The 20,664-nt window shown below is 44.0% G+C and overlaps 1 protein-coding gene across 1 annotated transcript; it reads left to right on the plus strand.

Annotated features, from left to right (window-relative positions):
• Positions 1–9,260: 9,260 nt before the first annotated feature.
• IFT22 (intraflagellar transport 22) lies at positions 9,261–14,674 on the plus strand. Its single transcript, XM_058569079.1, has 5 exons — positions 9,261–9,335; positions 12,789–12,865; positions 12,997–13,086; positions 13,346–13,548; positions 14,171–14,674. Exons 1-5 carry the CDS (start codon positions 9,297–9,299, stop codon positions 14,317–14,319), a joined length of 558 nt encoding a protein of 185 aa, XP_058425062.1. The 5' UTR covers positions 9,261–9,296; the 3' UTR covers positions 14,320–14,674.
• The last annotated feature ends 5,990 nt before the right edge of the window (positions 14,675–20,664 follow it).

Consider the following 20,664-nt stretch of genomic DNA (forward strand, 5'->3'; position numbering starts at 1 on the left):
TATTTGAGCATCAAAATAAACAATAATGGTAACAGATTATAACCGAGTGAGTAAACTAGGAAACCAGGAGCCAGGACAGTGAGTGTGAGTGTGTGTGTGTGTGTGTGTGTGTGTGTGTGTGAGAGAGAGAGAGAGAGAGAGAGAATCAGATGACCCAGCAATTCCACTCCTAAGCATTTACCCAAGAGAAATTTAAACATATGTCCACACAAAGGTTTATTTCTAGCAGCTATGCTTATAATAGCCCAAACTAGAAACAGCCCAACCCAAATGTCCATCAACAGGTGAATGGATAAACAAATTATGGTGTATTCATACATGGAATACTACTCGGCAATAAAAAAAGAATGAACTATTAATACACACAACATGGATAAATATCAAAAATATTATCCTAAGTGAAAGAAGGCAGACACAAAAGAGTAAATATTGTGTGATTCCATTTACGTGAAATTCTAGAACAGGCAAAACTAATTTATAGTGACAAAAAGTACAAAAGAGGTTGCCTGGGGCCAGGGGTGGGAGGAAGTTGACTGCAAAGGAACATGAGGGAAGTTTTGAGTGATGGAAATATTCCGTATCTTGAGTAAGATGGTATTTATGAGTCTACACATTTTGTGAAACTTAAAGAACATTTAAAATGGGTACACTTTACTATATGTAAATTATAACTAAATAATATTGATTTTTTAAAAAGGATAGACTCAACCAGAGAAGTATTTGTTCTTGCCTCTTCTTTCCTTAATTGCAGGCATGATGTCTGGAGGCACAGCAGCTACTTTGTGACTATGAGGTAACAAACATGAAGACAAAGACTAGACCTAAGGATGGCAGAGAAAAAAGGTAGAAAGAGCCTGGTGCCTGAGGCATTTTTGAGCTGCCATTCCATCCCTAGACTCTCAACCTCCACACCGTCTTGTTGCCACTGTAATAGGGTTTTGTTATTCCAGTCAAATTAATTCCCACCCAGAATACAAAGCCCCTCCATCTGGATTTTTTCCACGCCATCTTCATTTTTGATCAACTGAGAATGCATCCCTCCCTCTCCAGAACCCCAAACTAAGGATTCAAGCATATAATCTTCAAAGGTGCATTTTGAAAATGTGGGCTAAGTGATGTTAATTAAGCTGATCCTCAAGATTACTGTAACTATCTTAGTCAAGATGACTAGATACAGATATAGATTCCAAAGGGCCAAGAAGATGCTAACTCCATTTTCCCAGCTTCTGACTTATATTGAATTATATATACTATATTATAGTATACATAATCAATTTGTTTTATAGCTTATATATAATAGATACATTACATATTTAGTTACAGAATTAAATGTAAATCTACACATAATACTTAGAAGAAAATATAATGTATTTTTTTTTCCTGAGGAAGATTTGCCCTGAGCTAACATCTGTGCCAATCTTCTTCTTTTTGTATGTGAGACGCCTCCACAGCATGGCCACTGACAGACAAGTGGTGTAGGTCCATGCTCAGGATCGGAACCCAGGCCGCTGAAGCAGAGCACGTGAACTTAACCACTAGGCCACGGGGCCAGCCCCTGTAATATGTATTTTTAAACCTAAGAACATATTATCATTATTCTCATTATATCATGTTGCCGATATTGAATAAGTTTATCTAGCTACCTACCATCTTCAGTGCTCTTCATTTATGTCATTTATGCTTCTCCAGGTCATTGTCCTTCTGTCTGAAAGACACTCTATTATGTCCTTTAGAGCAGGAGCGCTGGTGATTCCCTCTCTCACTTTGTTTACTTGAAACTGTATTTATTTCACTTCCTTCTGGAAGGATATTTTTGCTGCATATAGATCTCTAATCTGGCTGTTATTTTCTTTGTGCTTTAAAGATGTCACACTGTTGCCTTCTGGCTTCCCTCATTTCTGTCTAGAAGTCTGGCTAGAGTCTGATGATTGCACTTTTGAAGACAATGTGTCTCTTTTCTCTGGCTACTTTTAGAATCTTCACTTTGAATTTTGTTTTCAGCAGTTTTACTCTGTTTATACCAAGCTATAGCTTTTTAAAAATTTATCCCGCTTGGGTTTTATTGGGCTTCTTTGATCTGTGGCTTGATATCTTTCATCAGCTTTGGAAAAATCTCAGTCGTGAGCTCTTCAAATATCACTAACTGTGCCCCATTCTGTCTCTTCTCTTTCTGGGACTCCAAATACACGTACGTCACAGCCTTCCACTGTGGCCTCTCTGTCTTTATCCTCTCCTCCAATTTGCCACCCTTTTTTCTCTTTATGCTTCAGTCTAGATACTTTTTTCTGACTTGACTTCCTTGTCACTAATTCTGTCTCTTTTTTTTCATTCCATGATTTATTTATTTTCTAACTGGACTAATTCTTTCTTTAGCCTTTCCAATTTTCTGTTAAAACCATCTATTTAGTTCTTAACTTTGGTTTTTCTATTTTTTCAGTTATAGAATATCTACTTGGTTTCTTTTACTTATGAATATATATAAACGTAAATATATATTTATATAGTTTCAGGTTTTCTGCTAAAATTCTCAATCTTATTTTTATCTCCTTTTCTCCTTACTTCATCTCCTTATTTTTTAGTAAAAAATCCTATCATATAGTAAACATAAAAAGTAGAGTCATTTTAAAGCCTGTATCTGATAATTCAATAATCTGAGGTCCTTTTTGTATGTTTCTATTGTTTTAGTTTATGTTTTTTCTTTCTATGTCACTTATGTTTCTGATTATTTTTATTATGTGCTGGACATGTAAGTACAAAATTGTACAAATAATTTATGGCCAGGATGATGTATCTTCCTCCAGAAAGGATCCATGTTTCCTTCTCCCAGGTACCTGGGGCACTAGCAATCTTGAGTCACCTTTACACAGACCCAAGAACTGTGAAGACATGAGGCTGAGCCACAGTCCCTGTCAGGACCTGTCTGCTTCCACTTTACCTTGATCCTGGGGTTCAGCTCTTCAGGATCTGAGCTCCAAATGGGGGAGGTTCATCAACACCTCTCCCCAGTTGGCAGACCCTAGCCTCCATTCCAAGGCCCCAAGTCCCAAGAAGCCCTATTGCTCAGTCTTGCAGCCTCTTGGCTGTCCCCTCTGAAATAGACAAACATACCCATGGGAAGTCCTGCCCCAAATATGGGGCTCCCCTCCTTGGGCCTTCATCCTCCTCTGATCCCGGTCAGGTAATTCTTCACTATTCTGTTCTTTCTCTGGTGCTTCCAGGCAAATATAATTTTTATATTTTTATAGCTTTTTAAATTTGTTCCACAGTAGAATAGTTGGTCCAAGTTATCTAGATTGCTTTTACAGGAAGCACAAACTCCTCCTTGTAATCAATAAATACGTTTAACATAGCAGTGGCTTTTTTTCTTTATGAAAAGATATTATTAAATTGATGGTGTTTTAGAATCAGTACCTTATAATCATGCCCTGTCGCAGGCAGCCTGTGAGATGGCCCCACGTGATACATACATCCTAGTGTTCACGCCCTCGTGCAATCCCCTTCACGTGAGCGTGGGGCTGACCTAGTGACTCACTTCTAAGGAATATGACATAGCAGATGTGGTGGGATGTCACTTCCAAGCTTAGGTCACAAAGAGACTGTGGTTTCCATCCTGCTCACCCTCTCTTGTTCTGTCATCTGCTCTCTCTGGTAGAAGCCAGCTCCCATATTCTAAGCCGCCCTATGGAGAGGCCCACATAGCAAGCAAAGGGGGAGGTCTCTGGCCAATGGCCAGCGAGGAGCTGAGGCCATCAGACCAACAGTCCACAAGAACGGGATCCTGACAACAGCCACGAGTGACCTTGGAAGTGGCTCTTCCCTCGGTCACCTTGAGGTGACCGTAGCCATAGCCGACATCTTGGTTGAAGCCTAATGAGAAACTCTAGGCCAGAGGCACGACCAGGTCATGCCCAGATTTGGACCCACAGAAACTGTGAGATATAAATGCTTATTGTTTTAAGCCACTAGTTTCAGAGTGATTTGCTACCTAGTAATAGATAACTATTACACCTCCCACTCTCTCTAACCTGCTCCAGTCAGATCTTCTTCCTCGTTACTCCATGGAGACCACTTGTCAAGATCACCAACTGTCATGAAAATACATGTTATTGACAAAAATTCATACTGGTGGAACATTGTTAAAATAGCCAAGTGGCAAAGTAATCTGGCAAAAGCTATTAATATTTAAAATACACATATCCTCTGACCCTGCAATCCTCTCTCTGTTCCGGAGATTCCACAGAAGTAAAAGCACCAGTATTAAAGCCATACATTCACAATCATTACTGCAGCATTGCTGTTAGTAGCCCTAAACAGGAAACATATTGAATGCCCATCATTAAGAAAATGTCTGAATAACTGCTAAATTCAGACTATAAAATAGCACACAACCTTTAAACAATGCAATAGAATTACAACAAATGACTTGGACCAATTTCTACAAGATATTGTTGAATAAAGAAAACAAACTATAGAATAATACGCAGGACATGATCCCAGTTTTGTGAAAAAATGGCCAAAAAAATTGTGAGTGTCTCCAACCAGTGCATTAAATGAAGTGAACGTGATAGGTTTATTTATTCAAACAACTTGATTCTTTCTCTCAACTGTTTCCTTCAAACCCTCCTTGTAGACCAATCCTTCCCCACCCTTAGGTGAAATCTCAGGCACTTCCCACAGCTTTTCAGTCAATCCCAGGCAACAGTAAGTCGTCCCCACACCGTCACCTCTAAGAGCCATCTCTTCTAATTAAAATGTCCTGTCCACTGGATTAATCAGAATTCTGTGCTTTACTCAAAATTAAAGCTTCAACCACCTTCCCATGCCCAGCCCTACCCTCAGCCCCAGGCCAGCTTCAGGCTGGTAGGACTGAAGGAGAAAGGGAGATGGCCATCTTCTTCCTCTTTGCTAGTCTTGTTCTTCTACTCCTGCCCCCACAAGTCTCACTCCAGGCTACTTTGGGCTCTTTTGTGGTTGAGTTTGGGGGGGAAGTAGAAGAAGGAGAGGAAAAGGATACAAAAAGTCTTATTTAGCAGGTGCAGATATAATCCAGCACCCGTGCCTCTGGAAGTAGCAGACATCCCATGCTGATCCGTATCTCAGTGGGGAGCTTTTAAGGGTTCCTGGGACATATAGGAGGGCGCTGACTGCTGCTTCCTTAGTGTCTTCCCTCCAGTCAGAGGCTCGCAATGTCCTCCCTCAGCCCGGGCGTCCAGCAGGCCACCTTGTCTGGGAGTTTACCTCCCTCCATGGGGTCCCCCAGGCAAGATCCAAAATGACTCAAAGCCCACTCCCTCTCGCCTCACGTCCCTAGAAAAGTCTCTTGTGTTCTTGGTGACCCCAGTGCATCCTCTTTCTTTCCCTACTCTCTTGCCCTGGACCAGATCTCCCTACAGCTTCTCATACCCGTCCTCATGCTGCCCAAATTCCAGGGGACACAGGTTCTCTGAAGCCCCATCTCTCACTTGACCCAAGATGAGCAGACAGCACACTCTCCAAAGAAATTCTCCCTTTCTCCCTCTTCAGCCTCACGACTCTTTGATAACTTCCAGGTGATGTGCTAAGTTCTATAGAAATGGACTAGAATCTGGAAGACACTTAACACCTATTGTCAGCCTTTCAAGCCTCAGCCAAAATTGCGATAGAGTCACTTTTTGGCAACCTGTTACAGATCTACATGTACATAGAGCTATGTAGAATGGGGATGTATAAGATGGATGGTGAAAAATATTGAAGGATGCACCCAGGTTGTTCTCAGGGACCCCCTGTTGGGAGTTCACTCATTGTCAGTCTCTTCACTGCCATGGGAACTGCAAGTGACAAGGAGGAAAGGGGAGAGGTCAAGGGTGAGCTCAGGGAGCCAGCAAAAGAAAAAGAAAAAAGAGACTGCACCAAAAGAAAGTAAGTACATGATCGTATTTAGCCATTTTTATAAAACTACATACACGTGAGGACATATGTTTAAAGATATTAAGTGAAAACTATTTGTTACAAGTGATCACTCACCTCCGCTTTCCCATATCCGGTGGTTGATCCTCAGTCTTCGTCTTCCCTGACCCTACTGCATCTCAGAAGCATCCGACAAAATGGATCACTCCCTCTCTTGTGACACTGTCCGCACCTGGCTTGCATGATGCCACTGTCTCCTCGTTTTCTTCCTACCTCTCTGGAGGTTCCTTTTCAGCCTTCTTCGCTAGATTCTCCTCTCAAGAGCAGCATGTCCTCTGTCTACACTTTCTTCTCTGCCTACACTCACTCCCTGCTTGTTCTCATTTGTCCATGGCTTTAATGGCACTCCATATGCTGACTAATATCTCTTCCAGGTTTCTATCTCTAGTCCTGACCTCTCCCATCAGGGACAGAATCTTATAGCCCAGTTCTCCTTCAACAACAAAAGGTATCTCACAACTGACATAACCAAAACAGAACTCTTAATTTCCTACCCCTACCCCTCCCCCAGCCTTCCCAAGTCTAGAAATGGCAAAACTCATTCTCACAACCACATAAGTCAATGCCCTGGGAGTCATCCTTAACTCCTCCCCTCACACCTGACGTCTCATCCATCAGCAACTCCTGCCGGCTCTACCTTCAAAATGGGTCCCCAATCCAATCTCCACTGCACCCACCCTCGCCAAGCCACCATCATCCCTCTCTTAAGCTACCTGTGTACGCTCCCAATTGGCACCTATACATCCACTCTTGCCTGCTTTGTTCTACACAGCAGCCAGTGATTTCTTTTAAAACATAAATCAGATCATGTCAATCCCCCACTTAAAACCCTTCTTAATGACTTTTTTTTCCTTAAGAAAGGCAGACTGCCACATGCAGGCCTCATTTGGATGTATCTGGAGTCTTGGAAGCTTGACTACCCTACATTCTCCTACAGAAGGACCTTGAAAGCTTGTTCGGAGGTTCTAGCAAGGGAGAACAGCTACCATATACCCTTGACCGAAGAACCGTCCTCCTCTATCAGGGAAGGTTGTCCTCTTCGACTGAGCACACAGCTTCAAGAAGGACGCACATGGAGCCGTGAGGGAGGAAGGGGACACCTGCCTAGCCAGCCAGATCAGCCGAATCAACCCTGGCGATCAATGGGGTGACAGATGCCGCAGCCAGATCGCCCTCACATCCCATAATGACTTTTCAGCTTGCCAGTTTCCTAGGCAATGATAACTGCCCTCCACCCCGACTCGCAGCCCTGCTTCTTGGGAAAAGCAATGTGCAAAGCTACAACCTACATTTCCCAGATGCCCTTGCACTTAGGGAGGCCATGTGATCCACTCGTAACCAAGGAGACGTAAGGAGAAATCACTGGATAGGGATTCTAAGAAAGCCACTGTTTTCCTGAGAAAAGGGAGACTGTAACACCATATATCCTCTGCCCTTTGCTCTTCTCGTTTGTTCCTGCCTAGAAAGCAAATACCCAAAGGTAGAACAGCCACACCCAAGACATCCGGACAGGGAGGGAGAAGAGATCTTGCTCCTTGAGCAGCTGTAGCAGCCCTTGAATGCCCATGCCTGGATTCCTCGTTATGTGAGAGAAAAATAAATCCCTCCCTTGATTAAATCGCTGTGGTGGAGTTTCTAGTACATGTAGCCAAATACAATCCTGGCACAAGCTTTGCATCGGCTTTAGAATAAATTCCCAAAGTCTTACACGATCTTTCCAACAGTATCCCCTACTACTCTCTCCCTTGATCTTCCTGCACCAGCCTCACTGGGCCTCTGGGCTGTTCTTAGAACATGCCAAGTTTATTTCCTCCTCGGTGTCTTTGCCCTTGCTGTTCTGCTGGACTGCTCATCCCCCAGATGGTTCACATGGTTTGTTTGAGCTCTCTCATAGCTCAGCTTTGTGTATCCATATCACCTCTGCACCACTGTCTCGCTTTGACTACCCTGTCCAAAATTGGCTCCATCACACTCTAACTCTTTAGTGATTTATTTTTATTCATAGCTCTTACCACTACCTAACATTGTCTCTGCCTGAGAGTATTGTTTACTTAATATCCATCTACTTCACTGGAATGAAAATTTCAAGAGGTACAGGCACATCCGCAGTACCTAGAAGAGTGCCTGGTATACAGTAGGCCTGCAAAAGATACTTATTCAATCAATCAATTCATAACATCTTGAAATTGAGGTAGACTCTTCCTTACACTTCACTCAGCGGTTCTTTGTAATTCCAAGACTATATAACTAGCCTACCAAAACGTAAAGATTTTTTTTGTGTGTGTGAGGAAGATCAGCCCTGAGGTAACATCCGTGCCTATCCTCCTCTTATTTTGCTGAGGAAGACTGGCCCTGGATTAACATCGGTGACCATCTTCCTCCACTTTATACCGGATGCCGCACCAGCATGGCCTGACAAGCAGTGCGTCGGTGCGCGCCCAGGATGCGAACCCAGGCCGCCAGCAGCAGAGCGCACGCACTTAACCAGTACGCCACCGTGCGGGGCCGGCCCCCCCCCAAAGTTAAAGATTTGGTATTGGGTTTACTTTGTATTTTTTGTCATGCCAGCACTTTTTTGGGCTCTCATACTTTGTCTCAGCACTCTTGGCACACAGACACTTAATTTCACGGCCTCACGCGAAATTCTGGACTGGCTCCGCCATTTAAGGCTGACAACTGAATTTAGCAGCAATGCTTCCAGACACCTGTACGCCACGCCAGGGCCTTATCCTTTTGGTTTCTCCCAGATCATCCGAATGACGGTGAGTGGTGAATTCCTTTACGGAGACCAGAGACTCGCTTTTCCCTTCACCTCTTCTAGATCGGGCCAGGACCGAGAGAAATCTGTTCTCAATGTGGACAGTATCACGCCAGAGTGATAAAGGCGGTAGATGCCTGGTTCCAACCCCAGCTCACCAGCTACTCGGCCTGTTTGAGCTCTCGGGGTTACAAGGTGGAATAAAGATTAGAGACCAGCAATTCCGCCCCCTCTCTACAGAGAAAGGTCCGATTCGCGAGCTCTGCGGGGCTCCCCGCTCAGAAGCGAGTCTGGATCCGGGATTTTGTTTCCCTCCTACCCGCCTCCTTGCCTTGCACGCCCACTTTCAGCCCGAAGCCCGCACCGCCCTGCCCGGGCCGCGGTGACCCGCCCCCGGAGCCCTTGAGGCGCCCAGCCACGCGCATCCAGAACCCGCCCACTCCCGTCGGCCCCCGCGAGCCGCTCCCGTCGCCATGGAAACGAAGGCAGCCAATCAGCGCGGCAGTTTCCACTCCGCCTTGGCGACGGCGCGCGCCCGGACAGCGCCTGGGCGGGCTCCGGGGGTCCTGCGGGCGGCGGGCGGCGCACGGCGATGCTCAAGGCCAAGATCCTCTTCGTGGGGCCCTGCGAGGTGAGGCCGGGGTCGGGGCCGGCGGCGGGGCGGCGAGCGGGGCCCGGACGAGCGCGCGGGCGCCCACGGGGCTGGCCGGGGGCCGGGAGCCCTCCGGCAGGCGGGAGCGCAGTCCCGCCGCGCCCATCCGGTGTGCGCCGCTGGCCTCGCCGTCAGCTCGGCGCCTCCAGACCTTGACCCGGTTCCACTAAGGGCCCAAGGCCCAAGGTAGTGAGTGGCATTATGGGACCAGAGCCTAGGTCGCACTTCGCGTCTGAGGTGGTCCTGATGAGTATGTCTGTGGGACCAGAAAACCAGGAGGAAAGACTGGACTATTTATTACCTGGTCTTGGAACAATTAGCTAATAATGTGTGTGTGGTGGTGGTAGTGGGGGTTCCATCTACTTGTGTACTTCACACCATACACAAAAATAAAATTCAGATGGAGGAAAGCCGAACGTGTAAAAAAAACCTCTAGAAGTAGTAGATGAATATTCTCCAACTTCAGCACTTATCAGGATCACCTAGAGGGCGCGTTAAAAACAGATTGCTGGTCCTACCCCTGAGTTTCGATTCAGTAGGTCTGGGAGGGACCTGAGAACTTGCATTTTGCTGATGCTGTTCGCCCAGATGAATATATGGAAAGAAATGTTTTTAATCTTGAGATATGGAAGGTCTTCCTAAGCACGACACAAAAATGAAGAAGCCTTAAAAGAAGTGACAGCAAAGTTAAAGCCTGGGGAAAGTATTTGCAAAATACATTACAAAGAAAAGATTAATAGGTAGAACACACAACAGGAAAGTTTAAGAATCAGTAAAGAAAAGAGAAACAACTTAATAGAAAATCGAGCAGAGGCTCTGCACACAAGAAATACAAAAAGTATGAGCAATAAATACAAGAAGATACTCAGCTTCGTGTCATAGGAACACAAATTAAATCAAAAAGATGATACTTGCCCATCAGACTGGATGAGAAAAGTTTAGAAGGTTGATAACATCCAGCATTAGGATGCTTGCAGGGAAATGAGTACTCTAGGATTCTCTAGATGGGGCTATACATTGAGAACAGCTGTTTTGGCAGTCAAAGTATTGAAATTTAAAATGTGCCTAACTTTTAGTGCAGCAGTTATATTTCTCAGAATCTACTGTAGCTGATGCTTGTCCATATTCCCCTTGAGTCATGTACAATGTTGAAGAGTTGGCAACACCCTAGGTGCCCATCAACAAGAGAATGTCTAAATAAACTAAGGTACATTGTTACTTTGGAAGACTGCAGCAGTTAAACAAAATGAGGCTAATCTGTGTGTACTGACATGGAGAACCCTCCAAGACATAAACTATTAAGTGAAATAGACAAGTAACAACAAGATGCACGGAGTTATGGAAAGTCAAACAAGCATAGGTATCTTTTTTTAAATGGGAATTCTCAAACATGCACAAGAGGAGAAAGAACTATGAACTCCTAGTACCCATCACCTAGCTTCAACAGCAAGATATATTTCTGCATATACATTCCCCCCTCTCCCGTCACTCCTAACTTACAACCTTTCTATTCCTTTAACACGCTGTGTCCATTCCTGCCCTGCTGCCTTTGAACTAGCTATTCCCTCTGCTTGGAAGCTTCAGGTGTCTCATTGTCATTTAAATCGCAGTTTAAACTTCATCTGCCAGCCTTCCCTGGCCACCCAGGTCAAAGTCTCGGTCATATTTCCCTGCTTTGTTTTTACCCTAGTACTTATCACTCCCTCATCTTTTCCTAATTTAGTCAAACAGCACCTGCCACAAAGTAGACACTTAAAAATACCTGATGGGCCTAGCAGGAAATTTCTTCATTTTCCTATAAGAACCCCTCCCCCCTCAATAAATTGGTTTTGACCAACCTGTGTATATAAAATTTAAGGACAAAGATGAAACATACAAATAAACTTTTATAATGTCTTATGTATTGGTGTAGCTATATGCAAATTTAAATGTACATTAAGATATATACTAATTTGGAAATGCTGTTTTATTCCATTCTTGCATTTTATGACCGTTTTATTCAAGCCCCTCACCTGCACCCTTGACACCTGAGCCGTCTTCAATGACTAGAGCCACTTTTTGAATCACCTAACAAAGCACACCATCGAAGTGGTTTAGGATACAGCATTTTGTTTTTTTGGGTTTTTTTTGCTTGAGGAAGATTGGCCCTGAGCTAACATCTGTGCCAGTCTTCCTCCACTTTATTTGTGGGTTGCCACTGCATGGCTGACGAGTGGTGTAGGTCTGTGCCTGGGATCCAAACCCTTGAACCCCGGCCGCTGAAGCAGACTTTAACCACTGTGCCACAGGGCTGCCCCTGGATACAGCATTTTTTGAATCTGTGTGTGACCCTCGTCCTGGAAAGGTATTCCAGCCTCCAGAAGGTTCCTATAACACCAGGGCATTTGCTTTATTCATTCATCCTATAGATAAATAAATACTCATGATCTTCATAACATGACCACTTACTGTGTTACTTTTAAGTGATATTTAATTCGTGAGGCCCCATCCTCAGGAAAAATTACTAAAGCAGTGTTAAGCTCCTCCCTTCCCCCCCTTTTTTTTCTGATTCTGTCAAGTGACCCCTACAAGCCCCCAAAGGGCTTGATTGATTGAGGTCATTCTAGTCAAGCAGTTATTGTTCAAAGAAAAGAAATTAAGGGAGCAGGGCGTAATTTGAGAGATTTTTATAAGGACTCAAGTGTAAGAGACTTCCTTTCTTCTGAGGAATAATTTTGGGGGAGAAAAAAATAGCTTGTTTTATATTCAGAAATATACAATATTTTTTAAGTGAATGATGCAAATTTATAGAAAAGATCTGAAAAACATCATAGTTGTTACCGTTGGGTAGCGAATGGGATGGATGGACAGGTGAGTGCTTTGGGTGGAGGGGCTAGGAGGACTGTTTTGTTCATATTTTTATAGGACTGTATGTCACTTATCTAGAAGGAAAAACAGCCCAGTATGAGAGTGCGGTACAGCCAGCCACGTGTCCCCAGACCTGGGACCCAGCTCTGACTTTGAACTTATATGTGACCTTGAGGGACTCCCTTCCCCTTTCTGAGCCTCAGTGGCTTCATATCTGTGACAGACTGGGGTTTCTTGAAGATGTGGAGAGGAGCTAGTGAGGAGAGAGACACACACTAATGATGTTTTTCTGTTATTCTCCGATAAGTTAACTGAGAGCCAGCTAGGGAAATCAGTGGGTAAAGTCACCCAGTGGCAGAGCCGGTGCTGGGACCCGGTGCTCCCTGGGTCCCGAGCAGGCTGTGCCCACCACGTAGAGCAAGGCAGCGAGGTCCACCAGCCAGAGAGTCCTCTGCCCTGGTGACCTCTGGGTGGCCCTGGCCTGTACTCCATCTCGCCTTGTTCCAAGCTAGCTCCTGGAGTGCTCACTTGTGGTTTACTTTTCTGCTCTTCGGCAAAGATCTTTTATCATCTTCATTTTCACAGAGTGGAAAAACCGTTTTGGCCAACTTTCTGACAGAATCTTCTGACATCACCGAATACAACCCAACCCAAGGAGTGAGGTGAGGCCTGACAAATCTGTGTCCCGGAGAGTCCCTGTCCATCGCCCCCCCTACTCGGGGTGCTGGTGGCCTTCCCCAAGTATAATGTTTCCAAAGTATAGATGAGATGCCGTTCTCGTTTTCATTTGTAGGATCCTGGAATTTGAGAACCCACACGTTACCAGCAACAGCAAAGGCCCAGGCTGTGAATTTGAGCTCTGGGACTGTGGAGGCAATCCCAAGTACGTTTCCTTTAAAGAGGGTTTGCTTCATCAGATGATTCAAAAATCAGCTCCCCGCCAGGCACCTGGGACTTGGCCTAGCACACTTCCCGGCGTGCATGAGGGGCTTGATCAATTATGTGGTAACAGGCATTGCTCTTGAAACTTTAGTGACTGAGTTATGATACAGTGAGAAATCATTTATCAATTATTAATAAAATCCACAGTTAGAAACCAGAACCCACCTGACGTTCACTTCGAATCCTTTCCTGCCGCGCAGGTTCGAGTCTTGCTGGCCGGCCCTGATGAAGGACTCCCACGGAGTGGTGATCATCTTCAACGCCGACACCCCAAGCCACCTGAGAGAGCTCGAGAGGTGGCATTCCTGCTTCGTCCAGCAGCAGGGCTTACAGGACACTCAGTGTCTGCTGATTGCACACCACAAGCCAGGCTCTGGGAGTGACAGAGGAAACCTTTCCTTGTGTAAGGAGACTGGAATTCTCCTTGCTGCTTCTGTCTCGAATGTTCTGGGCATTTTTATATTGCTGCATGGCTTTGAAACCAGCAGCTGTGTGCAGTTATTGAGCGCCTACTGTGACCTAGGCATTTGGTCTTCTCACCATCAATGAGAAATCAGAGTGCTAAGTGGGAAGATCTGCCGTGCCATCCAGGCCAGGGTATAGACACTTTAAAAGCAGGCAGACACTAAGAGAGCAAAAAACCTGGTTTGGGCCACTCACCAGTGCTGTTAGGGACACTCCTTCCTGACTGGCCTTTGCTCAAGAAAAACTCCACTTTGCTTGTGACACACACCATTACAGAGGTGACAAAATGATCATGGAAAACGACGCAAAATATTCAGAAATCACTTCCTTTCAGTAGTAAGAACAGAGAGAACCTGGAAGTGGCTTGTAGAGTTCTTATCTTATCGCTAGGTGGCAGTGTGGTGAAACCTTCTTGTGTTAAATTATGTCAAGCAAGACACAACTTTATTTTTGGACTTCAGAAAGTTAAACGAAATGGCTTCTATAAGTCTCAGGTCATTGGAGCTAAACATGGCCCTTATTAAAAGTTCATGCCTAATTACATTGTTTTCCTTTTTAAGTGCCACCCTTGAACAAGCTGAAGCTGGTGCACTCGAATCTTGAGGATGACCCTGAGGAGATCCGGATAGAGTTCATAAAGTATTTAAAGGGCATAATCAACTCAGTGTCTGAGAGCAGAGACCGAGAGGAGATGTCAATCATGACCTAACCGACCTTCGTCCGACTGTTCCGCATCCCAGATGAAGTCACCTTCTTCCCCAGGACAGATCAGCAACCTTCACCAGCTATGAGTCTTTCTTCTCCCTGTGGCTGTAGAGGAAATTCTCCTTATCTGCTCGAAGGTACCAGAGAGGCAGGGAGTTGACTCTAACACCATCTATTCTCTAGCCTTAGTTCAATCGAGAAAATTCTATTATTGAATTCTGATTCCTTTGCCCCAGACCTCTCCAAAAAGCTGGAAAACTGACGTGTTTTTTTTTTCTTCCTTCACATATGTCAAGTTGTAAGAATTGTGGAATTGTAACTGTCATAGCCCAATGATACAACACTAGTGTATCCCTGTGTATTGGTTTGAGTGTGATTTTCATTCCTTAATTCACTCAGCAAATACCGACTTGCTGAGCATCTACCATGTGCTGCTCTGTTCTGCTGCTGCCCACATACAGCATGAACTACACAGATAAAAATCCTTGCCCTCATGGAGCGTCCATTGTATTCTTCTAATTAATGGTGAGGTAGAGGCAAAAACTTAAGAACTACGCCTTGGATATGCAAAAAAATTGTAGATCCGTCATTTTCTGTGCTTGGTCTCAATTTCACACTGCCATCCTCTGAGATAATGGGGGACCTGGCGTACTTACAATGCCAAGTGAAGGTACAGTCGGTCCTCATTCATGGATTCTGGATTTGTGAATTTGCCTACTTGTTCAAATTTATTTATAACCCCCAGATCAGGGCTCACAGCACTTTCACGTTTATTCAGAGCGGCAAAAGATTTGAATCGTCAGACACGCACGTTCCCCGCTGAGGCTGAACGAGGCGGCGCCCTGCCCTCCTGTTTCAGCTCTCCTCCTGTGAACAAGGCTTCCCGTCAGCATCTATTTAGTGCCGCATTGTCGCATTTTTGTGCTTTTCATTGGTGATTTTGCTGTTTAAAATGGCCCCCAAACGTAGTCCTGAGGTGCTGTGTAGTGGTCCTAAGTGCAAAAAGGCTGGGACGTGCCTCACGGAGGAAAATTGTGCCTTAGACGAGCCTCACTGCAGCGTGAGTTACAGTGCTGCTGGCTGAGTTCAGTGTCAGTGAAGCAACAACCTATATTAAACAAGGTGTCTTTAAACAGAAGCACACGTAAAACCAGGTTGTGTGTTGATGGTTGATGAAAATGTGAGCGGAGGCGCGCAGGAAACTGACCCTTTGTGTCTGCGGGAGCAGTGGTTCGTTGTTCACTAATCCCTTGATCGTGGTGACTTGACAGAATGTAATGTCCGTGAATAACGAGACTCAACTGTACTTCCATCTCACGCAGTTTAAGTTTTCAGGTTACTTCAGGCTCTGGGATAAATATTTAGTCAGTTCAAGGTTACAGTCCACTTCCTCTGCCTTCTCCCCAAGATGGTGTCAGGGTGTCTGGACAGTGTTTGTGCCACTGTGGGGTGCGGCAGCTGTTCCAAGGGCAGGTCCTCTGGCTTCCTCCCTGACCTCTGTCAAGATGTCACCGGCCACCCTACTGGCCGTCTCCTGCCAAGTCCAAGACTGGTAAGGCTCGTGGCCTGGGCGGGAACCAGTGGTCCCCAGGCTGACTTGGCCCGTCCTGGCAGGGGCTGGCCCTGCACATCTGTGAGCCAGCTGTGTCCACCCATCCCAGGTCTCTGTGTATCCGTATGGCAGGATCACTTGACCCCTTGCCACAGCTGGCTGGTCCAATCCATTCTCAACTTGCAGCTTCCTGGGAGAAAAACATGATTTTCGGGGGAATCAAGAATATGGTGGGTGAATATTTCCAAAATATTATCCCTGTAAGAAATGCAATGATATTTTCATTGTAAACCTATAAGAGGTGTACTTGATCACTTAGGATAATTTTTTAATTTTAACAATACTGTTATCCTTTTTTACATTGTGGTAAAATATACATAACAAAATTTACCATTTTAACCATTTTTAAGTGTTCAGTTCCATGGCATTAAGTACATTCACCACTATCCATTTCCAGAACTTTTTCATCTTCCCAAAATGAGACTCTGTCCCCATTAAACACTAACTCCCCATTCCTCCTCCCCACAGCCCCTGGCAACCATCCTCTACTTTCTGTCTCCATGAATTTGACTACTCCAGGTACCTCATATAAGAGGAATCATAGAATATTTGTATTTCTGTTGACTGGCCTATTTCACTTAGCGTAATGTCCTCAGGATTCATCTACGTTGTAGCACCTGTCAATTTCTTTCATTTTTAAGGCTGAATAATCCATTGTGTGGATAGACCACATTTTATTTATCCATTTATCTTTTGGCTATTGTGAATAATTTGCTATCAACATTAGTGTACAATTCACCTAAGATATTTTTGAAGAATGTTAGCATTTAAGCTTTCCAAGATTTTCTTTTTATTTAGATGTCCTTGATATCTGGACAACTTATCAAATTGGAATATGGGAACATATATATCTTCTAAAAGGTTTTTTATAATCCTAGGGGAATTTAATTCTTAAATATTGTTTCATGTAATACATGTAAAAACAAAGTCATGTTGTCATAACACCTGATTTGTAAAAATGGTCAAAAGATTTAATGCTCAGAATAACTAAATATGGTGAGTTTATAGCTTATTGTACAAGTAAGTTTGTTTTAATCTTAGGAATTATTGTTCATTCATAATTTTTATGTTTGTAATTTTTTAACACAGCCAACCTGAAAATACATTAAGTAGATCAAAAGCTAGATGTAGATCTTTTCAACTGAGAGTGGGAGAAAAGTAGTGGCACTTGAGATGTGAATAAATATGCCTGGGTGCCTTCCACTTTTACGGAGAGGAGGGCTGAAATGCAGCCAGGGGGCAGTCCCTTTGAGAGAGTGGTTTTGGTAGATAATGACAATTCCCTGGTAAATTTCCATTGACCCACAGTCAACTCTGAGTAAACTGCCTGGATTACCCATGAGCACATTTTAAGGCCAGGTTAATTTCCTGCCTGACCTGCTCTCCGTTGGAACATATGTAAGGAACACAAAATAACGTTAATGTGAACTGCAGCAAATCACCTTTACATAATAGCTGCAGTAGTAATAATTAACCTTGAGGATACAGCTCCAAAACAAAAAAGTTATTTTTATCTGATTTTTAATGGTTATCCAAGAGCTCAAGAGAAAAATTAACCCAGCAGCTTTCATTATGTTAATGGCCAGAGTACAACCCTGTAAGTCCTTGAATTGAGAAAAATGTGTTAAATTTTAATAGGCCACACGTGCACGAGTTACAAGGGGAGGTTCAATGGAGAAGTCTGCCTGTCTTCCCTGTCCCTGAACCCGTTCCCCTCTGAAGAAGCCCCCTACCTTTCGTATTCTGTCAGAGGCCGTCTGTGCATGTGCAAATGTGTTTTGTGAATGGAAATGGTAGCAAACTATTCATGGTTTTCTACAACTTAGTTTTTTCAATTTTTTATCTTAGGAATTGTGTAAATACATATAGAGCTCTCTATTTTTTACAGCTGCATAATATTCCACATAACCGTTTAGGTTGGGATTTTATATTAGATAATTCTAATAGCCATTTATGTTGCAATATTATATTTTTATTGATGGACATTTTTAATGGTATTGAAAAACATGATTTGGAATATAAATATGTTTGAATGTGGAAATTTAGAGAGATAGTTTCAACCATCAGCCCTTTTGAGGGAAGGAGAAAATGAGGTTGCTGCTCTGGACATCCTAGTTCTGGTTTATAACTTAACAGGACCATCTTCTAACTGCACAAAGTGATTTCTGCCATGCATGTGCTGGCATATGGTTGAGATAAGATGACCTTATTTGTATCACAGATGTGACAATGCACACAAAAGCCACAGAAGCATAAAATAGCCTAGTCACCTGGGGAACTCAGGAGAGTTCAGCAGGACTCAAGTGATTGTGTGGTGGAGTGAGTGTGTGCGTGAGTGAGATGGGGGGGGAGGTGGGTGTGCGGGTGAGGAGAGAAGACAAGGGGTCAGATGGTGAAGGGCCTCTCAGACCAGGCCAAGCAGTTTGGGGCGCCACAGAAGGATTTCCACTGCAGGTTAATGTGGTCAGATCTCCATTTTAGAAAAACCCCTGACGGCAGCACGAGGGCTGTATTGGAAGGAGGACAGTATGAGGTCGCTGCTGTCGTTCCTTGGTCTGTGGCTGCATCACCCCAGTCTTCACGGCCAGCATCTTCAAGTCTCTGCTCCATCTTCACGTCACCTTCTCTGTGTATCTGACTCAAATCTCCCTCTGCCACTCTCTTATAAGGACACTTACAATTGCATTTAGGGCCCACCCAGATAATCCGGGATAATCTCTCCATCTAGAGATCCTTAACTTCATCACATCTGCAAAGACCCTTTTCCCCAGTAAAGTAACACTTGCAGGTTCCAGAGATTAGGACCTGATATTGCTGGGGACCATTATTCAGCCTACCACAGATGCCCTTCACTGAGGCATTAGTGCAAGAGGAACAGCAAGTTTGGGGGGGAAGGTGACAAATGACTAGTCCACAATGAAGCAGCACGTTAGGGACACAGACAGGCTGGACCTCATGTCCCTGCTCTTTCCACTGTCTTGTGCTGAGTGGGCAGATGAGTCCACAAGTGGACACGGTAAAGCAACAACCACAGCAACAAGAGGAGGGCAAATAATGATTTTTGAGGCTGAGCCACCAACAAAATGGTTTGCAAGTACGTTGCAGATAGAACTAGCATTCTATTTCTTGAAACCAATCAAATGACCAAATAGTATTCTGAAGCTCTATCTGTTGTACAGAACACTATGACTTATTCACTTACATTGTAACTTGAATGTCCATATCTCAGAACCGGTCAGGAAAGCTCCTGGAGATCGTATACTTTTTGTGGAACACCAGAAGACCCTTATGTCCATAGGGTAGGCTAAATTGTCATAACAAAGAGTAGAGCTTTGCTGGTAACTGATGACATAAGAGTTAATTAAAAATCAGCACTCCTGATACCCATGGGAAAGGTAACTGCATTTGTACCACTTAAGAAAATTATTCTGAACTGTGGCTTCTCTAGATCTTGATTTCAGCCTTCCCCACCCGATTGTTGAGAATTACATGAATATCCTGGCCTTGGTTGAGGCTTTCTCAACAAAAGTACTCTTTCCTTAGGCAAGAAATGGACGATTCCACATTTTAAAAACCAAAACCAAAGAAATTAAATGAGGAGGAGGAAACTTTCTGCTTTTGAATGTTAAGAGCAGATTGCATGCTTTTGATGTGACTTCTGAACACTTTATCGGTTAAATAACTCTCTACATTCATGATACAGGCCGTTCTCCCTACCAAAGTTAAGAGACAATGGAAATGTTGTGTCTGCCAAGTATTCCCACTTCAAAAGGAAAGGTCTTGGTCCTTTGACATGAGCAGCACCTCATCTACCTTTCTGCATTGTAGAGTTCATGCCCATCTAGCCTTTCTGATAGACTTTAAAAGTACGTCTCCTTTCTCTAAAGCCTCAGAGCAGGTTTACTCCGCACTTACAATGCTTTGGATCAGGTGTAACTATAGATCTTAGACATTCAAAGTGTTGTGTAAAACAAAAATAACTCATCTATTTTACATTTATAGTCTTACTGGAGTTTTGTGATAAGTACTTTAGACAAGAACCATCCTTTTTTTTACCTTGTGTGTGTGACTTTACCAGGCCTGGAAAACACCTAGGTGTGAGTTACTTATATCATGCAAGGAAACATTGTGTTCAAGGGAATAAAATTCTATCAGAGTAAATGAGGAACTAGGTTTCTATTTATAGAAACCTATTTCAAGTACTTTTTCAAAAATATCTTGCAAATCCAACTACACTTGAAATGTATCACCCTTTTTGGGGTGCAACTTTTAAAAGCAGGAAGTTGGGCTCTGCATTTTTAAAAAACAGTGACAATGGGGCCGGCCCCGTGGCTTAGCGGTTAAGTGCGCGCGCTGCACTACTGGCGGCCTGGGTTCGGATCCGGGCGCGCGCGGACTCACCGCTTCTCCTGCCATGCTGAGGCCGCGTCCCACATACAGCAACTAAAAGGATGTGCAACTATGACATACAACTATCTACTGGGGCTTTGGGGAAAAAAAGGAGGAGGATTCGCAATAGATGTTAGCTCAGAGCCAGTCTTCCTCAGCAAAAAGAGGAGGATTAGCATGGATGTTAGCTCAGGGCTGATCTTCCTTAAAAAAAAAAACAAAAAAACAGTCACAATGGTTTAGGGTATCCATCACAAATGAGATGAAGAACAACCTCAAGAGAATGGTTCTTATGTATGAGGAGACTAGTGGGAGACAGTAGTTGAGGTCAAATATACACGTCAGCCA

Source organism: Diceros bicornis, chromosome 26 (assembly GCF_020826845.1).
Source record: "Diceros bicornis minor isolate mBicDic1 chromosome 26, mDicBic1.mat.cur, whole genome shotgun sequence".
Classification (NCBI taxonomy): Eukaryota; Metazoa; Chordata; class Mammalia; order Perissodactyla; family Rhinocerotidae; genus Diceros; species Diceros bicornis.